Below are 21,956 nucleotides of genomic sequence, written 5' to 3'. Positions count from 1 at the left end.
ATATTGCAGTTAATGTAAGGCACAATAAAATTTAAAAAAAGGTTTACAATTACATGATATAAAACGTTAGATATTATATATACACTGTGCTTTAAAAGTAGAACAACCCCCCCCCTCACCCCCTTTAAGATTGCAACCTTTTCATTTAATTGGTTTTACATGCTCTTAAATTAGATCAAAGTGAAAACATGATTCTAAAATTACCTTAATTTTAATGGGTTACTGACCGAAGAAAAGTATGACTTTATTTATCCCAACATAACACACAAATATACACCAAACCTACCACCACAACATAACACACAAATATACACCAAACCTACCACCACGACATAACACATAAATATACACCGGCATATATAAAGCGGCAATCTACTCCTCCAAAGATTAAATAATTTTTATTTACATTATGGAAATAAGGCTGAACATTAAAAAATTTCCAAAAGCAATGGGACGGAAATTAGAAAAAACCTAGATCTATGTTTTGGTAAGTAAGTGTCACAACAAAAAGATGCATTGTCGAAACTAATACAATATTTGTCGATTATAGAAATGCCTAAGTGCTTTGTGAAGACATGCGGTTATGTCACCGGACGTAAATCCACACCACCCAATGTTTCTTTTTTCAAGTTTCCAAAACAACCTACTCGCATCAAAGTTTGGTTAGCAAATGCTGGAATGGATGAAAACATGATTCCTGATTTTACAAAAATTATATTGGAAGATGAAAGAGGAGACAAGTTTCGAATCTGTTCCATGCATTTTGAGAGGGATTGTTACGTCATCAAAGGAACACAAAAAGTGTTACAGGCAAATGCAGTCCCTACTATTTTTCCACAAACCAGTTCAAGTAAAGTTTCTGATGACAGCTGGGAAAAAAGACTGTCAAAAAGAAGAAGGACTGAAGACAAAAGCGGTGAACCATGCACATCTCAGTGTAAATGTGCTTGTCATCAGTCCTCACAGAAGATCAAACTCTGTACAGATGTGAGTACCCAAACAGTTGACTTTGAATTGGAATGGGATAAATCAGAGGAAAGTTATTTCAAAGTAGCAAAGGAGGAAAGCATAATTCATGATCACCCGTATGTCCAAGAATTTACATATTTTATACAGCCTCTGCATGAGTCCACACCACTGAAAGATGTTTTTCCTTCTTCGTCGAAATGCAAGGTCCCTGTCCAATCAATGGACATTGAAGATCCATCTGCTTCTGTACAAACACCTATAAATGTTTTGTCAGACAATGAGTCAGTGAGTGATTCACCACTACCAAGCATTTTGATAGAAAAAAAAAGGAAATTAAAGTATGAGCAGGACTCCAGTTTTCACATTTCCGCATGTGAATCACCTGAAAAATTTGAGCTTGAAGAATTGGTAGCAAGTCAAGATCCAAACACAGTAATAAAAGAAAAAAAATACATTGTCTTTGAAAGTTGCCTCGACCCCATCTTGATGGAAATGAGATGCCCACGGAGAAGTTGCTCAGCTAAAATTACCAAACTCGAGAAAAAATATGTGGGATCTATGGTAATTGTACATTCCATATGCCAATCACAACATAATTTAAAGCTGTGGCAGAGTCAGCCAAAAATTAAGAATATTACCGCTGGAAACATCATCATTGCTGGATCAATAGTTCTTTCAGGATCTAGTTACGCAAAATTTAAAGAACTATGCGATTATGCTGGAATTCTTATGTTTGGGAAGTCTTCTTTTCATAGCAGCCAACAACGTTTTGTATTTCCAGCTATAGACATTGCATGGAAAAAAGAACAAGAAGAGGTCCAGAGCTTGTTAAAGGAAAACCCATTGTTCCTGGTGGGCGATGGGCAATGCGATAGTCCTGGATTCTCTGCCAAATATTGTACATACACTTTTATGGACAGACTATCCAAAAAAATAGTAGATTTAGAGGTGGTTCAGGTCACACAGACCACTTCATCTGTCGCCATGGAGAAATTTGGCTTCATCAAATGCTTAGACAGAATACTGGAGAACCATTTTGAAGTCCATTTCATCGGCACTGATCGACATACCGGAATTAGAAAAGTTTTAAGTGGTCCACGTTATAAACCTATCAAGCACCAATTTGACATTTGGCACTACGTGAAAAATATCAAAAGAAAATTGCTTCAATGGACAAAGAAAAAGGCCTACAGACCACTAACACCGTGGATTGGGCCTATTCTAAACCACTTTTATTGGTGCAGCAGAACGTCCAAAGGAGATGGGGATTATTTTAAAATGAGATGGGAGTCAATACTTTATCATGTCTTAAACATACATACATGGAAAGTTGGAGAGGAGGAGTATGGGTGCTTACATGAGGCAAGTTTTCCTGATTCTGAGGATCTCCAATGGCTTCAAAAGAAGAGCCCAGCTTATGACGCCCTATCTCAGTTAGTGAAAGATCCCCAAATCCAGAAGGACATACCTCACCTTACATATTTTTGTCAGACCGGAGCCATAGAGACATTCCATAGTATGATGTTAAAATATAGACCCAAAAGAATACATTACAGGTTTGACTCTATGGAGGCACGGACAAAAGTGGCAGCTTTATGCCACAACAAAAATATTGTAAGGAGACCTGCACTAATAGAAAAAAAAAGTGAATCAGGCGAAACAGTGCAATTGAAAAGGATGAACCTGGAGTTTCCACGTGGTCGAAAAAAATGGATAGCCAGACATGTCTACGAAAAAATGACTTTAACACATGTCACTCCAATTTTAGAGGACATGATAAGATTGATTTCTGGAAATGTTCATTCCACATGGGTTTCTAAAAATAAAGAAATGCCGTGCAATATAGCACCTGCAGAAAGACCAGAAACATCTACTGCCATCCAGGAACATCGAACAAGATTTCCACATCTGATAACATAATCTGTGGTGAGTAAATACACACAATTTAACTAATATCTATCTATCTATCTATCTATCTATCTATCTATCTATCTATCTATCTATCTATCTATCTATCTATCTATCTATCTATCTATCTATCTATCTATCTATCTATCTATCTATCTATCTATCTATCTATCTATCTATCTATCTATCTATCTATCTATCTATCTATCTATCTATCTATCTATCTATCTATCCATCTATCCATCTATCCATCTATCTATCCACACCAAACCCAACCTACCCACACACCCTAAACACTTTAAAAAGTATGGAAATTTTGGTACAAAATATTTATAAAGTACAGAAATGTTGAGAATTATGCTGTGATGTCAACGTTAAAATGCAAAGTGATTAATATACACATGACCACAGCACGAATTAGAGGAGAAAAAAAAAAAAAATTAGAAATGTATTTTTTGCAATCCAAATAAAATTTTATTTGAAAATTATGACTACTCAGATGCCATTTCAGAAGCATCATAGTCATTACTACACATGAAACCCACATATGAATCATCAGGATCAGGAAAAGCATGTCTGACGGCATTCACTGCACATGAGGGAACTACTCTTCTGTTTCCTTTGCCTAAGTAGCCATATATCCAAGCAGTGAAGCTCCTGTATGCGGTCTTTCTTAGTCTCCTAAAATAAAAAAGTAAAAAAATCACCATAATAATTAAATTAATTATTTCAAATAAAAAAAAAAATGATGACAGATGGTATGAAAAAAAATTAAATAAAATGTGCATAGAGAACATTGAATTTCTTTACATAATACATCATATATAAATAACTTTACAATATATATTAGTATACAAATATTGAAATTTAATGTTATACCTGTTGTTTTCAGGGTCTATAGATGGTGGATATTGATGAATGGCTATGCAGTTAATTTTCACTAGGTTCTCTGTGGTGCATGAAAGTTTGAAGGTTTCACACTCTATGATGCAATCTTCTCCATCTGGGATGCTGCCCTCCACCTCATTTATCTCCTGGCAGCACACAGATTCCACAGGAGAAGCCATTGGGATGCAGTTCCCACACCTGCACCAGTCCTTGTTGCCAAGACGAGATATGTCGCCCTCCTCTTCACTCTCGGATGTTTGCTGGCAAATCTTTTTGGTGGGATTCACTGGAAACGCTGGATCCAGTTCTATCGGTGGATATTCCTTCCATATTTCGTCGATAAGCATTTTGCTCTTTTTTTAAACAGAAAAAAAAAAAAAAAGGCTAAATCTATTTGAAAAATGTATAATTTACATTTCTATCACAGATATGATGTGTAATGTATAACTATGTTTGTAAAAAATGTTAGAATTTTTTGTTTTTTTATAATAAAATTGAGTTTTTTTTAAAACATTACAAGCATTTTTATTTAAAAATAAACATCAATAGCAATATTCATAATTCCGTTATCTAGAATGTAAACACTTCTTATAATATTTAGGAAAGTTATGCTTACTCTCTCCTCCCAAGTTGCCTTCCTGGAACCACTGCAGGATGGCTTTTCACCTTCCATGTTATAAAATCTAAAATAAGAAAATAAAAAATAAAATTTAAAATTAAACAGTTGAACATTTATATTTTTCACACATACACATATATATATATATATATATATATATATATATATATATATATACACACACACACACACACACACACACACACACAGGATATCTAGAAGGAGTAGAGCCCTTACGGATGTTGTGTGCAGGTTTTTGTTTGGGGTTTGTTCAATAGAGACAAAGTACCAAAAAATATTTAATTTCTAGACTTTAACACAAGCACAATATAGGCAGGGTGACCCTTTAATAGCACATTTGAAATTGTGAAAATTAAATTAAGCAGGGTGCCCCTTAAATTTCATCCCGATATAAGCAGATTTCCCCTAAAAATTAATCACAATATAAGCAGAGTTCCCCTTAAAATGAATCCCAATATAAGCAGAGTTCCCCTTAAAATACAGCACAATATAAGCAGGGTTGCAGTTTTACATCACATTTGAAATAGTGAACACTAAATTAGAGGGGGAGGGGTGTGATGTGTTTGGTAGTTTTGATGGTGGGGGTTGGGTGTGGTTGGGTGTGGTGGTTTGTCTTTGTGATAAGCAAAATGGAGACAAAGAGAAAAAAAAAATTGAATCAGAGCAATTTTAAAAATCTAGTTCCCCCCCCCCTTTAAAATATTTGAAGCTGAACACAGTGTGCTCCTTTCACAGCAGCACAAAAAAATGCAGGGTGCACCTTAAAATTATGCCAAATATAAGCAGAGTTCCCCTTAAAATGAATCCCAATATAAGCAGAGTTCCCCTTAAAATACAGCACAATATAAACAGGGTGGCAGTTTTACATCACATTTGAAATAGTGAACACTAAATTAGAGGGGGAGGGGTGTGATGTGTTTGGTAGTTTTGATGGTGGGGGTTGGGTGTGGTTGGGTGTGGTGGTTTGTCTTTGTGATAAGCAAAATGGAGACAAAGAGAAAAAAAATTGAATCAGAGCAATTTTAAAAATCTAGTTCCCCCCCCCCCCCCCCCTTTAAAATATTTGAAGCTGAACACAGTGTGCTCCTTTCACAGCAGCACAAAAAAATGCAGGGTGCACCTTAAAATTATGCCAAATATAAGCAGAGTTCCCCTTAAAATGAATCCCAATATAAGCAGAGTTCCCCTTAAAATACAGCACAATATAAGCAGAGTTCCCCTTCAAATTCATCCCAATATAAGCAGAGTTCCCCTTAAATTTCATCCCAATATAAGCAGAGTTCCCCTTAAAATACAGCACTTTATTAAATTAGAGCAAAATAGATGCAGTGTTCCACCTAAATTTCACCAAAAGATAAGCAGGGTGCCCCCTTAATTTAGAGCAAAATAGATGCAGGGTTCCACCTAAATTTCACCAAAAGATAAGCAGGGTGCCCCCTTAATTTAGAGCAAAATAGATGCAGGGTTCCACCTAAATTTCACCAAAAGATAAGCAGGGTGCCCCCTTAATTTAGAGCAAAATAGATGCAGGGTTCCACCTAAATTTCACCAAAAGATAAGCAGGGTGCCCCCTTAAATTAGAGCAAAATAGATGCAGGGTTCCACCTAAATTTCACCAAAAGATAAGCAGGGTGCCCCCTTAAATTAGAGCAAAATAGATGCAGGGTTCCACCTAAATTTCACCAAAAGATAAGCAGGGTGCCCCTTTAATATAATTTGTGCTGCTGGTCAAGCAATATAACACATACCTGTGTCCTGTAAATGCTGGGTGGTGGTGGTGCTCGCTCGCTCGCTCTGTCTCTATGGTCCTCTGTCTCTATTGTCCTCTCTCTCTCTCTCCTCTCCTGCACGCTGTCTGAGCTTCCGGGAGGCGGGGGTGGATTTATAGGGGCGGCAACTTCCTGTAACATTGCCGTCCCTATGGAAACCAGTACTATGCCGATTGCATAGTACTGGGCATGCGCGAGAGTTCGCGCTGGACTCACAGGACTACGCCCACCTCGATTCAGGAAGAAGGGAAGACATTTGACCACAACGGACTCGGCCATCCACATCAAAGATGGCGCCGGACATCGGAAATTTTATAAAGTAAGATTTGCTTCTTGCAAACTGATTATTTCACCATAATAAACAGGATTAGCGGATGTATCGATGTGTAAGGGTGATTGTTAGGGGGAGATTAAAAAAAAAAAAACGATTATGTGCCCGGAACTCCGCTTTAAAAGGATAAGGTAAGGTCTTACCATGATAAAAGAAAAGGAATTGGCAGCACTCCAGGTTGAGTCAAAATCCAGATTTATTGACTGGACATCCAAATATGACAATCGTGACAAGGTAGACGCGTTTCACACACTGACTGTGTGCTTAATCATTACCAAAGCAGTGAGTCCTTGTCTGTTCAAGGTCTTACCATATCCCCATATGCCTGTAAGCAAGTCCAAATTGGTGACATGCATTAGGGAAATATGTTTGGTTTGTTTTGTTTTTGGGTGAAGACATTATGTATTTAGTAGTTTTGCTGACAACGGAATAAAGTACTAGGACAAACTTATACTGGAGTGTGACTTTTATCTTCTTACATCCTAAGATATGCATGTGTTGCTGGGACGGGGGCATTTAATTGAACCTTTTCACTAGCTCTACACATGCATATCCCATCCCCCTAACTCCCTCCTCATCAGACCCCAAAATAGAAATACAATCCAGGTGAAGGAAAGCAGAAATGTCCAACATGGCTAACCAGGCAGCGTTTACACCATCTAGAAGAGTACTCTGAGGCCTGTACTATATTGTCCTCATGCATGCACCAGGCCTAGCATTAAGAACATGATTAGTGTATGTTTAAAAATGTGTGTAATGATGGTTTATGTACCATGGAGAATTGCAAAAGTAATTGCTAGCTGAATATTTGTGATGATATTAATATACAGCATGTATTTTTTGTCAATATAGATTTACTGTATGGCCTTTGAAAGATAGATGCTTTCTGAAATGTGCACTTTGCTCTTGGAAACGCATTAGAGGATAAGTCCTGCCATCCTTGACTTTGAAGTTTTATTTTAAGAAAACAATTTATAAGGACATTGAGCCTCAAAAGATATTGAATTGCATGGAATAAAGTGCGATAGTGATTGGATTTATGTAAAAACAATGTCCAGAAATAAGCATCAGCAAAATGTTTTAATGTTTGTGGTTTTTTATGGATGAAAAATAAATTCAATGCTGTTTTACCATACAGTGAAAGTCCCATTTGTTTGAATGCAAATTAAATTATATCCACTTGAAGGAGTGGTTATTAAAAAGTGAAATAATGTAAAAAAATTAGGTGTCCTGAGGGCCTACTCCAAGGTGGAAAAATGAATGACTATTACTCTTTACTTGGAAAACTGAACCCATTCTCTGAATACGAAAGGGTGCATTACTGCAGTGGCAGAGAGCACATAGTGTGCTATGGTACGATGGCACAGTGCACAAGACATGCATCTGTGTAGTGGCAGCAAGTGCAAAAGTGGTCATTGGTGCTGTGGTGAGTGAAGTAGAAGTATGTGGGAGAAGTTTTGAGAGCGAGGGGAGATGGGGTTCAGATGCATTGGTGAAAGCGCAGGTGGGTTGGCATGACAAACAAATGGCAACCACCCCAACCTATAACTAGAATTTGCAGCAAGGAGCACAAGAAAATTGCAATGCACATCAAAAACAAATAACCAATAAACCGAAATTCCCAGTTCACTTACCAGCTAGCCTGCAACAAAACCAAATTGACCCTGTGAGTAATGCCAACAGTAAAGTTAAAAAAAGTGGATTATTTGCACACATTTTCAAACATATGTGTAAGCGGCAGTGGCCAAGTCATTGTACTGCAGTCCTAACCCCATCATTTTGAGAGTCTCCCAAATTGGAGCACATATACCAGTGGATAGATTAAGGGAAGGTATGCCTGGAGAGAACCCATCCCTTAATAAAAGGTACAGGGAGGCACGGCACACCCAGCAAGGGCACAATGGAAGCTGAAGGTATCCAGTGTGTACCTGCACCATTTCACCAGCTGTCCAAACAAATGGCAACCATCCCTACCTATAACTAGCCTTTGCAACATAGAGCACATGGAAGGGCAATGCACATGAAAAACAAACAAAATGTCCCAGCCCACTTACCAGATAGCCTGCAACAAGATCTGTTAGACAGGGTCAATCTAATTTTGTTGCAGGCTAGCTGGTAAGTGAGCTGGGAATGTTTGTTTTTGATGGGTTTGAGGGAAGGTCCAGTGGTGTGTAGGTGTAGCCCAGGCTCACAGCCGCCAGAGAAAGAAAACTCACACAGAGCCTGGTCGATGCAGCAAAGTATATTAACATAGTAACGTTGAGGGAGAAAAGCAACTCTGCAGACAAGGTCCCAACGATCCAGAACCCTTACCATGAACAAGACAGGGAGTACAATGCACACTGTAGACACCTGAGAGCCTCGGGCAGTGGAGGTGGCTGGAAGGCAGACCGGAAACCGATCCCACACAAGAAGACTACTGATGGTACTCAGTGATAGTACCTGCCCTGTCCCTCCACAGGAACCTGACACTAAGCTACTCTGGCTGTGCCTAGCCAGCAAGGGATTTGTCCGTGTCCTACCCACTATGCAGAATGCACACAAACCTAAAGGGCACAGTGCTTTTTACAAGCACTGTCCATGCCAAAGGGGGTCGGTCATCAGGTCAACCAGGGCAACAGCATCCAATCAGACAGCAGCTTTCCCTGAAAAGACCTAAGGAGGCCATGGAGGGATCTGGTTTCCTCTTGTCCTCCACCCTCTCTGCACAGCTGCCTCTGAACAGTGCAACCCTTTGCAGGGAGGCTGAAAAGAATCTGCCTACAGGTGGATAGGTTTAAGGCAAAGTGGTCAGAAGGAGGTGCAGGCACAGTGGTGACAAGGAGGGGGTGTTGGCACAGTGGTGGTGATGGGGGCTGGCAAGGAGCTGCCAGCTAAAACTCCAGTTGCAGTCCTCCGAGCATTGCTGGCAATTGACAATCCCTATACCTAACCTTGTCCCCCACCCACTATGCCACTGCTTATTCTTCCTCTGCTCCCTCCTTAATCCCTTTGCAGGAATAAGCAGAGAAGAGGAGAGGCTGAGCCTGCAACTTCTACGCTCTCTGTTTACTTCTTCCTTCTTTGTGGTGATATCACTTTCCCCTCCCTTGTGCAGCCAATAGTATGTTCTCCGGCTTCTGGGATGCTGTGCACATTGCATGCTTTCCCATAGGTAGGAGGGAGAAGCTGAAAGGAAAAGGGAAGTCAAACACTAAGACACCCACCACTTTCATTAGTAAGAAACCCTTCCAATGTGGTAGCCATTTTCTTGAAGCCCAACATCCAAATTGATTCTTTATTCCTTTTACTTTCAAGATAAGCTTTTTATTGAAAGACAGCTATATTTATTACTGCTCTCTGCTCTCTCCTAAATGATTGAACCTTCTATATTATTATTTTGAGTATGCAATCTCTATAGCAGGCTGGAACTAAGGGGGTAAAATGTATCTCCATTTTACTTCCTATGTTCTTCTTTTACAATACGTATAGGGTGGAATGCCAACACAATAAGGGACACTTATTGGCCTCAGCCTGTATTTGTATTTCAAGCTTAATGAGGTGGTAGCAGAGGATGAATCTCTGAACTGGAGCAAGTATGCAGCTCACAAGAGTCAGAAGTCCCTATCAGTACTTGCTCTGAGTCAGAGACTTAATAAGTACTGTTAGCATGACAGCCAGGCCACATATCACAAGGAGAGGTCAGGAGTGCCAGCCTACAAGTAATATTTAGATAATCTGACATTTTCTAAAATTAGGCTAACCATAAAAAAAATGTGTTTTAAGAATAAAAAATACCTTTAGAGGAACCTGTAGAGTGATCCTGACGGGGAGCCTGGGAGGAGTATTCAGGCTGAAGGTGGCTTGGTGACTGTCTCACCCAGTTAAATAGATTAACAAATTGTCTTTCATACCATCCACAGCTATCCGATTCAAAGTCACATTTAGAAGCTAGAAAAAGAAAAGGGTTATTGCAAATTAAGAACTAAACTAAAAAAAATTAAGATTTGCTGTGTTATATAGAAAATTTAGAATTGCGTCTAAGCAGTACCCAGTAAAATGTACCTTTTTTAAAAAATCTTCCTGAAATATAGAAATGCGCTTCTTAGGATGTGAGTGTGCCTAGGCATTCCTTGCATCTACAGACTCATAGCTATATACCTGCAGTAGGAGATCTAAAGCTCTGCTACCAGTTTCAGGAAATTCAGAGTGAGATTTGGGGATGTCATTACTGTGCTGCTGACTGTCTTCCTTGTTGGAAGCTCTGACATGAGGAAGAAAAGCCCTGCCTCTATCAAGATGGCCGCCTCCACACAGAGACACAGTACAGAGCAATGTATGGTGAGCCAGTCTTTTTCCCCTGCCTGTCATTTCTTGGGTACAGCTTCCACAGTACAGTTCCAGAAATAAGATTCTCATAATAATTTCTGTAAACAATCTGTGATGGCAACCAATCAAATGTAGGGTTTTATTAGTATGACTGAATGTAAGTTATGACAGGTGCTATTGGTGCAAATAATACCTAACAATTAACCTCTTTTATTTGCACCCTGTTGGTCTGTTAGAGTAGAATTATGTCCTAACATTTAAATACAGTATATGTGCCACATCAATTTATTATAGATGCATCTGCACTTACAGTTTTCTCTTAGTCTATCATATACCTATCAATCCCACCAGTGTGACTGGACAGTGAAAGGTGAAGCAGCAGACTAATAAGTGCATCTCTGTCACTCTACTCTTTCCTCCTATCAGAATGTTCCTCATTGGCACATGAACACGGCTTTTTGTCCTGCTTCTCTCTCCCACTCTGCTGTGCAGGGAGTGCAACAGGCTAATACTAGGTAAGATTCAGGTACTTACACTGCTTACATTTAAAAAATAAATTAATATTTTTAGATTGTAAGCTCTAATGAACAGGGCCCTCTGATTCCTCCTGTATTGAATTGTATTGTAACTGTACTGTCTGCCCTCACGTTGAAAAGCTCTGCACAAACTGTTGGTGTTAAAAAAAAATCCTGTATTATAATAATAACAATTTTTTAATCAATACAAAGCTTATTTAATTTGTGACTTTATTATCTGCCTGGGGGATAGACAAAAATCATTAGTTGCAAAGGAATGAGTGAGCCTCATATGCCTAGATTTCTTAGTCTTTTTATTAATGAACTGGTGGATGAGGCAGAAAGTAATGTTTGGCTCATGATACACAGTACAGTAAACCCCCCTCCATTGCGGGGGTTACGTTCCGGACCCAGCCGCGAAAAGTGAAAATCTGCGAAATAGAAAAACCCTATTAAAATGCATTGTAGGCATGTTTTTTTTTACTGTCACTGTACGTGTAAAAGCATTTTAAGGTCTTTAAACACACTTAGCAAGAGCTCTGGAAAACACAAAAATATTTCATTTTTAATGATTTATGTAGTAAAATAACATTACAAAAAAAGCTGCAATATACCGGGACCGCAAAAACTGAACAGCGATGGAGCGGGGGTTTACTGTATATAGAACAATTACAACTCTGCACTATAGTGACGTATTACAGAAAGATACGGAAACATATCTGCTACATATTAAAGATAATTTAATAAATCTAAGGCTATGTACTAGAGTTGAGGTACAGCATTGGTTGCTTTCTTTGTGTGGTTAGGAAAAAAATACTTGAAGATTTGAGGGTACCAGTTAACAGTAAGCTAAGCATTAGCACTCAATGTCAAGCGACAACTGCAATGAAATAAAACCAGCAAAAAAAGGAAAAAGCATAAACAAAAACAAAAAAGCATAAGCCAATTGACTAAAAGACTAAATGGATTCATAAAGGAAAATTGTATACTGTGGGGTTTGCTTGTTTTTTGTTTTATTCCACGTTGGAAGCATCCCATTAGTTCCTTATTTCTTGGTTTCTTTTTTAAGCTCTAAAGGAGATAAACCACTACAATAAATTATGGCCAGGAAAGATGACCTCTCGCCCTGGTTTTTTTTTCTGGTGGACATGTTAATCAAGATCATAAGACAATGAGATAACGATTTCTATTATTTCAAAGGTGTGGGTGGGACCAGGACGTTGGTACTCAAGTTAAATAAACGGCACACAAAGTCCAGACAAGGTTGAACAGTTATTGTAATGAGGAGTTGCAGGTAAAACTGATAAAAAGCACTAGTAACATGGCTATAGAAACTGCAGCAGAAAATTTGAAGTTCCAGTTCCCGTCCGATTCTCTTCTAGTAGCAAACTCAGTAGCACTAATAGTAACAGATGCGGCAGTACTGGTAGTAACAGTCACAATAATGTTGGTAGTACAGTATTTTCAACACCACAAAGTATCATACAGGCTCAGCATCTACAGAAGACGTGGATGACTGGCAGGGTGGCCACACAAACGGCACTTGAGGAAGCTGGACAAGTCCTATGTAGTCTTGGAGACCTTATTTGCACAGGGACCTCCATCTCTCTGTCTGACAAGCAGGGCACTGATATTTATTAACACTGCCCTCACTAAACATGGCCGCGAAAGGTCACTCAGTGTTGCAGCATCCAATCGGACAGCTGCCCCCCTGGTGATACCTACGGAGTCTGCAGACAAACAATGCCCCTCTCAGCCTCTGCTCCATCTGCACAGTGGCACAGTAACACTGCGGCACCTACAGGATGGAGGAAAAACTGCACCAGCCTACTCAAATCTTAAAGCGGTATCAAACCCAAAACCAAAAATGTAATATATTGCAGCTTATCAATCATTAGATGTGGCTAGTTTTCATTCCTTGGCTTTTTTTCCTCTGTTTTCACCTGGTGATCTGGCCAGTAACACACCTCCTGTATTAAAGTGCTCCCACTCTGGATGAAGGAGCACAAGAGGCACATTTGGACAGCAGCATTATCAGTGTGGGAGGGGAGGGGGTTATAGACGGACTAGCAGATTTAAATGCACTAACAATTTGAAGGCAAACTCCAGCTAATACCTTATAAACAGTTATAGCAAACAGTTTTTTTTTCTTTTGGGATAAAGGTTTAACATGAATAAAAGCTGATCATTGCTAGCACCCCCACCAGTGTTCTTATTCTTTTGAAAAACAGCAGACTTGGCTGAATGTCCAGATGAAAACAGAAGAAAGAAATCCTAAAAAGGAAAACTAGTGCAACCATCACATCTAAGAATTGTTAGGCTGCAATATAATAAATTTAAACCAATGATGTAATTACTATAGGATGCATCAATGATCATGAGATTTCACATTTTAAAACAGGTACATAGTGTAGGTGAAATTGAAAGTTGTATCAGGTCATCAATGTACTACGCTTCATAGATTGACCTTGTGCAGTTAATGATATTAAAGGGATTGTAAAGTCAGAAAGTTTTTTATCTTAATGCATTCTACTTATGTATATAGTACCACTATACTGTAAAGTTCACTGCTCTTTACTACTAGCCCCTGCCCTAAAGGAACTTACATTCTAAAGTCTCTAGTACAGACTTAAACTAGGACCAACCTGGGTAGAAGGTGTAGGTATATGTGTAGGTAGGCATAGTCTGCTTTCTCAACTGTAGGGGGCAATACTGCAGCTGGAGGGGGAGTCAAGAGAATCTTAGCTAGTGTAGGGAGAGTTTACAGGTTTGTCACAGACATCACTAGTGGTAGAGGGAGATTTCTGGGGAGCAGGGAAAGAGCAGGGCCTACTCCTAGACCTTCTCAAACTACCGCTTGGGTTGGGCTGACCACACCATACTTCACCTCTTTTGGCAAGTGCCCTCTTCAGCTCGGGCCTAATACCGCTGATTCTCCTCTACATTGACTGTGAGTTCCTGCTGTATTGCTCTGCAAGTCCTTGAATACTTAGTTTTCTGCGCTTCGAGCCTTAGCACCATTACTGCCCCGCATGATTCTGCACCCTACATACTGACTTTTTTTTCTGGACTGCGTGAGGAAACCAAAAAAATCTACATTAAATTTAAATAGGGAGAACAAAAAAACTCCATGCCGAAAGTTTCCCTGGTACTGAACACAGAACCTCAGCATGGCGCTGTAAGGGTGCTTACTAGTTATCCGCTATAATGCCCACTAAGATGCCAAAACTACTTTCCTTTTATCAGGGTAATTCAAAGATTGCATTTTTTTGCAACCACCTATTTTAAGATGTACTATATAAACATCAAAAATAATAAATATACATGTAGAAAGAAAGAAACTTACGGCACGATACTTCATCAAGTCCATTTTCACAGTCCTTTGTAAAATCGCAGCGTTTTTTATTTGGTATGCATTTACCATCTCCACATGACATATACCCAGAAGGACAGTTAAAAAATAAAGGTGCTTTTGAAAGACCTGTAAGAAGAAATTACACTGATTACAAAGTGTCCCACAAATGAAGGGAGTTCCCGATGCCATTTTATCAGTTATTAGAACCTGTAGTACCCAATAGAAAAGCACAGCTTGGATCAGCTGCCTACCTTACTATGGGTATGGAAAGCAGACATGATGCTTCAGATACCACTGCTTGCTTTATGGTTTGAGATCTACCGGTTTGACTGCCCCTGCCAGATCAGCTGCTTTTGAAACTGATTTTGAAACCTACACCTTAGCATAAATATAAAAAAAAAAAAAAAAAAAAAAGAGTCCTTTTTAGGGCCTTAATAAGGGGTCTATTTATATAGGATTTACTGGGAAACACGTCTAACTCCAGTCAAACATTCAAAAAGTATCTTGTTTGTGCTAAAGATCACGCCGTATTGACTGTATCAGTCCCTGGTTATGAGTAGGTGATTGTGTGGGTGAGTAAGAAGATTTCCCTCCAGTAGGTCATGCCCAGTGGTGGATACTGGCAGTAAACCCTCTTAGGGCTTGGGGTGCTGCCTTTCTGGTTTGGCTTTACAGTCGTTTCCACACATATAGACTTTGAATAATAGGAAAGAAGGGGCGCCCGATGTCCAATAGAAAGCAAGTTTGATGGTAGATAAAGAAGCATTGGTTGAGAATAGCAACAAGTATATCAAGCCAGTGTATTTTGGGAGAAAGGGCTCTTGCTTCTTCAGGACTGTTACTGCACGCTATAAATGGGAATGATTCCTACGCCGGTTATATATTTGCGAATTTTTGTAGGAAAAGCTGACAGAATAAAAGCTGGGATTGGGATCATTCCCATTTAATAGTGTGCAGCAACAGCCCTAGAGAGGGAGAGCCTTGCATTGTCTAATGCCCCGTACACACGTGCAGATTATCTGAAGACTTTTGTCTGCAGACTTACCAAAACCATATAATATGAGGTCAAACCTAAACACTTTCAATTTGTATGCAATCCGGCAGGCCCTTGCACTACATAGAAAAGGTAAATCTGAAGACAAAAGTCTTCAGATAATTTGCACGTGTGTACGGGGCATTAATGTACTTGTTGCTATTTTCAATAAACACCTTTTAGTCTACCATCTAACTTGCATTCTTTTTAAAGCTCGAGCGCTTCTTTTCTTATTTTTTAAAAATATTCAGAAGGGGTATTATTATTATTATTATTATTATTATTATTATACAGGATTTATATAATGCCGGCAGTTTATACAGCACTTTACAACTTGAGGGTAGACAGTACAACTACAATACACTTTAATACAGTAGGAATCAGAGGGCCCTGCTCGTTAGAGCTTGCAATCAAAAAGGGGAGTCAAGAGTTACATGAGGTAATAATTGGGGGATGTGCTGATGGAGAAAATAAATGTACAGTTGTTAGTTGGGGGCCAGATAGGCTTCTCTGAAGAGATGTGTTTTCAGGGATCGTCTGAAGTGGGCAAAGTAGGAGATAGTCGGACAGATTGGGGTAGAGCATTCCAGAGGATGGGAGAGGCTCAGGAGAAGTCCTGGAGGCGAGCATGGGAAGAGGTGACAAGGGAGCTAGAGAGCAGGAGGAACTAAGAGAACAATTTGATTGGTAGTGTGAGACCAGGTTAGGGATGTAGCTGGGGGCAAGTTATGGATTTCTTTGTAAGTTATGGTTAGTATCTTGAATTTAATTTCTTGGTTGAGTGGCAGCCAATGGAGGGATTGGCAAAGAGGGATAGCAGACGCTGAGCGGTTTGTAAGGTGGATGAGCCTGGCAGCAGCCTCATGATGGACTAAAGGGGGAATGGCCTATTTAAAGGTAAGCCAGTGAGGAGAGAGTTACAGTAATTGAGATGAGAGATGACCAGGGAGTGGATTAGAAGCTTTGGGGTTTCATTGGTAATTAAGGGGCGTATCTTGGAGCTGTTGCAGAAGTTGAGATGGCAAGCTTTGGATAGCGACTGGATGTGGGGCCGAAAGGTAGAACCTTCGTCAGGGTTGCACTGCTGTCTGTTCACCGCTAGCTAGAATTACATTCTCTAATTGGGAATCCAAAATTCTAAGTCTGTCACCAGAACCGTTGAAGAGGTGATATCTTCCAATGGTGACACTTGCAGTGAAACTTTTAAAGCTGGCCATACATTAATGGTAATTTAGTAGGTTCAGCAGGGACCAACTGGATTTCGATCAGTGTGTGTGGATGTTCCCGCTCCACAGAAGATTGATCACCTTCTATCTAAGGTAAATGTTTGAAAACTTTCCTGGATTAGCGGGTGTGGTGTAGACTGTCCAAATACAATGTCCTGTTAGAACTAAACTCTCTCAATCAACATGAACTATTTTTAAACCTTGTGCTACCAGCCATAGTAAAAGGATAGGAAGGTATTGTACAATATACTTTTTCTTTTAAACTTTTTTTTTTAATTCTTCCTTTGCTTCCTGGTTTCTGGCCTAGGCCAAAATTATATCATACATCCCAAGAGCCTTTGTGGACATTTTTTTTTCTTTCCCCTCTAAGTGGATAGAAGGGGCTTTCTCAGCTAAGCACATCCCCCTACCAGCATGCCTGAGCTAAAGGTAGATGAACTCCAGGAATTACAGTAAATGTTATATGAATCCTCTGCCCTTACTCAAGATGGCCACAGATAAAAATGCTAGGGGGTATTTTTCAAAGCAATTTCTCAGCACAAAAAACACAGAGAAATGGATGGAAGGGTGAGTTTGCTTTGAATATTACAAATGCATTAAATAGTGTGATAAATAGAAAGTTCAACTGGACTATATTAAATCAGGCCTGTGAGCAGCAAACATTATACTTACTCTAAATAACCCCCCAAACAAAACAAAAAAAATGAAAATATAGGAATAGTGTCCTTAAATTACCTGCAGATGTGTTATTGATAAAGCTGCAGTCTGGAGATAAGCTGATGTCATCAATAGCAGCTGTAGCCTCAGCTGATAACAGCGTGGCTTCCAATATGATCTGAAATAGAATTTAATAATTAAAATCCACAGAAACATACTATATGCTCAGACAATTGAGTCACAATATGAGCTTCCCTGGCATATTCAAAAGAGCATGATAACCTAAACAAAATACATATTGTACATTATATGCACTAGGGTTTATTTACTAAAATAATGGAGTTGATTTACTAAACATAAATAGTCCCTCACTTACTCTGCAACTGCAGTTGCTCCAAGGCTTAGTAAATGCAGGAAAACTCTGCTAATCTCTGGAGAAACTGCACTTGCAAAGTGCACATTTGTGTTTAGTTGAAACAACTGGCAATGACATTTCCACGTAGCTGTAGCACCCCAGTGGGTTACTAGCGTTTAAATTTAGTTTTTGGCCTCCCTGAAGGCAGGGAGAGCAAAAATGGTTTTAATAATGTCTGTTCTGAGTTCTGCTGGTGCAGGATCGGTAACTTTCCTCTGCATCCCATTGAGTTATGGGATATAATAGGTGGAAGAACACAGTCCTTGGCCTGCATATTATTGCCTCTTCAGACTTCCCTGGTGAGTGGAGTAAGTGACCAGCAGGGGGCTAAAAGGGGTATAAATAGGCTGGGACCCAGAACAGGGGTCTCTTGTTCCCGGGGGAGTAAGACCCAGTCTGAGGGCTGTGGCATCTCTGGGAGTTTACCTGCAGCTGAAAGAATCCTTTTTGGGGTCCCAGCTTTTTTTTTTGGTCTGGGGAACCTCTGGCCTAGCTTCCTGAGGATTGCAGAGAGATCATCTAAAGATTCATGTCACAGACAATCCAAGCACAGACAATGAGGAAACAGTGAGTACCAGCCTTCTGGACTTTGAGACTCTCCGAGGCTTCTTTTAGGAGAGGTTATTCTGTGTACATTTAGGACTAAACTTCTGCTGAGGAGTCTCTGTTTTTGTACTAGTTCTCCTTATAGTTAGGATTTAGTAAAATCTACAAGAAGATTTTAAAGTTTGTTGGAGTACTTCTTGGCTCACCCCATCCCTAAAAGACATGTGCGGCCTGTTCTCTGACTTGAGTGATTTTGAACCATGTGCCTGGCTGCTGTGTGCCTATTAGAGAATGGAACCTGGGACCAAACAGCCAAATCAGTCCCGGGTCTGCGCTACATAGGTTTGGAAGTTAACCACACCTCCTCCAATACCTGACACATATGTAACTTTCCATTTTAGGCTATTGTTCCTTCCTGTATAAAGTTAAACTTCAGACAGATATACTAATAGACAAATGAATGCTACTCTGTATTCGTCATTACATCAATAAATGTAATGTTTCAATGCAAACAGTGTAATTTGACATTATATGCATTTGAACTGGTATCTTCCTCTTGGAACCCCTGCACTGCAGAGCTCTGGAGGAGGAGACCTGTAATTATTAGGCTAGGTTTAGACCTGAATCAAAACCCACCACTCCACCTAACAGCAATCTGCGTTCAGATTGCTTTTTAGAGGTGATTCACAGGCAGTGAGGAGGCAATGTGGCTCCATTGCTGAACAAACGTGCTGAAACGACATGCCTTGTATGCATTAGCAGTGCTTTCCTATTCGCTTGAATGAATCACATTCGGTGGCTTTCCACCTGTCAATCACAACATGTTGGATAGTTTTTGCTGAGGGTGTGAAGCATTCCATCAAGGGCGCAGCATATAAATATTCCTGTGTCCTGCCATTGCAGCTTAAGGGTGGGAGGTTGGAGGGCACCTCAACCACATGCCTAAATGAGGCTTTACTAAACTGCAGCAGAGAAAAATCTGGTCTCCTGCCATGCCAGACAAGACTGTGCTGTATCTACAGAGCTGTGTAAATCTCAGGGCAGGATAAATAGAAATCCAAATCCAAATTTAAATAGCTCCCATGTATGCCATATGTGTATTTAGCTGTTTGTAGTTCAGCTTTAAGTTGGCACATATTTGGCAAAAGGAAGTGACAAAATAAAAGCTGCTAGTAATCTTTTAGGGGATTAATGGGCATTGGAAGATACTGACCCAGCACTACAAACCTTATTTTAAATACACTATATTGTCAAAAGTATTAGGACGCCTGCCTTTACACGCACATGAACTTTAATGGCATCCCAATCTTAGTCCGTAGGGTTCAATATTGAGTTGGCCCACCCTTTGCAGCTATAACAGCTTTGACTCTTCTCGGAAGGCTGTCCACAAGGGTTAGGAGTGTGTCTATGGGAATGTGTGACTATTCTACAATGGCTCATTTGTGAGGTCAGACACTGATGTGGACGAGAAGGCCTGGCTTGCAGTCTCCACTCTAATTCATCCCACAGGTGTTCTATCAGGTTGAAGTCAAGTTCCTCCACTCCAAACTCGCTCATCCACACTATATTGCCAAAAGTATTGGGCCATCCCTCCAAATCATTTGGTGGAGGCGGGATTATGGTTGGGGGTTGTTTTTCAGGGGTTGGGCTTGGCCCTTTAGTTCCAGTGAAGGGAACTCTTAAGGCATCAGCATACCAAGACATTTTGGACAATTTCATGCTCCCAACCTTGTGGAAACAGTTTAGGGATGCTCCCTTCCTGTTCCAACATGACTGCGCACCAGTGCACAAAGCAAGGCCCATAAAGATATGGATAGGCAAGTTTGGGATGGAGGAACTTGACTGGCCTGCACAGATTCCTGACCTCAATGCACAAATGCGCTTTGGGAAGAATGGTCAAACATTCCCATAGACACACTCCTAAACATTGTGGACAGCCTTCCCAGAAGAGTTGAAGCTGTTATAGTTGCAAACGATGGGCCCACTCAATATTGAGCCGCACAGACTAAGACTGGGATGCCATTAAAGTTCATGTGCATGTAAAGGCAGGTGTCCCAATACTTTTGACAATATAGTATATTCTATCCCAATAATTCCCCACATTTTACATATTTATCAATTAATGCTATTTAATCATGTTGCTCATTACAATTTTGTTTTTTAAATGGTCCAATGGCCCTGAATATTCTATGATAGAAAACGTAGGCCATCCATTAAATTCAGTGGCCAATAAGAACGAGGGAGGAGGGGGTAGTAGACAAGCAGGATCAATACTGATCAAACTGTGCTTAATATTTGTATGCTAGAGTGCTTGGGTTTTGAGGACACCAAGGAGGTATAATGGAAACACAAACACTGTAAATGAGCAGACATATAGAAAGACCTTGAGTGGACTTTCTGGGACCACCAAGATAGGATGACCCCACAGGTACACTTTAATTTATCAATCCTTATTAATGTGCATTTTCCCATATCGCACAAAAATGTTCTGCCTTTTGCAAACACTTGTGGGTGCCGTTAATTGTAAATGACACCCCCACACATCTAGGAAATGCGCATACGTTGACGCCTGCTAAAATGCATGGTACCGTGGTACCATGTATTTTAGTGCTGCGCAACTTTAAAATCATGGTGTTTCATACACATAGAACAGCTCATTATAAAATGCAAAGTTTCGGAGCGTGCAAAAAAGTGTACATGCTCAGATGCCCCTCCTGGCGTAAACGAGCCCTCAGACTGGTGAGCCCCGAGATTATACTCAATTCTAAAGTGTGCCTTGACTGAACACAGGCTGAAAAACACTGCCCCAGAGAATGAATCTACATTTTACCTTACAGTACATTTTTTCAAACCCATGTGGTTGGAACCCTTACCCTGTCACCATTATACAAAGTGTAAAAATGGAGATACACTCATAACATTTTAAAAAAAGTTTATTTAAAATGTGATTGCTATTAATAATTAGAATATTAAATAGTGGAGAACATTATAATAGTGTAGCACCCTCCTAGTCAGGTGCTAGGTAGCAGGTATAGTTTTAGCTTTCTCTGATTACCAGGAAAGCAGTAGGCAAAGCATTTGTACTCTCTGCTTATCAGGGAGTTAGATCTGCTAGTTAGGCAGGCTCAATGTGTTCAATGTGTGATTCGTGTGGGCGGAGGGAGTGTCCCCACTGTATCCATTGGAGAGGTACATTGGACAGCGGAGGAAACCCAGCCAATGACACACAGGCTTTGATATTTATCCCATGGGTTTGGTACAGAGAGTGGTGCATCATGGAATAGGGTATAAAAGCCAGGAGCACATGAGGCAGGGGGTCTTTGGGCAGGAAGCCTGGTCCCAGAAGGAGGATGACAGCTGTCTCCTCTTCTGTAGCTGTGGATGGTGGTCACAGGC

General features: G+C 40.0%; 1 protein-coding gene across 1 annotated transcript in view; it reads right to left on the bottom strand.

Annotated features, from left to right (window-relative positions):
• MALRD1 (MAM and LDL receptor class A domain containing 1) overlaps positions 1-21,956 on the bottom strand; it is a 558,112-nt gene that overhangs the window by 452,406 nt on the left and 83,750 nt on the right. Inside the window, exons 7-9 of the mRNA XM_082259425.1 lie at positions 17,678-17,777; positions 14,675-14,809; positions 10,283-10,435 (exon numbers count right to left, since the gene is read on the bottom strand). Of these exons, the coding sequence (XP_082115551.1) occupies positions 10,283-10,435; positions 14,675-14,809; positions 17,678-17,777 (388 nt within the window). The remainder of the gene's footprint in view (positions 1-10,282; positions 10,436-14,674; positions 14,810-17,677; positions 17,778-21,956) is intronic.

This window comes from Pelophylax lessonae (assembly GCF_965119305.1).
Source record: "Pelophylax lessonae genome assembly, chromosome: 5".
Lineage (NCBI taxonomy): Eukaryota > Metazoa > Chordata > Amphibia > Anura > Ranidae > Pelophylax > Pelophylax lessonae.
Note: the sequence above shows the minus strand (reverse complement) of the source record. Positions and strands in the feature narration are given on the sequence as shown.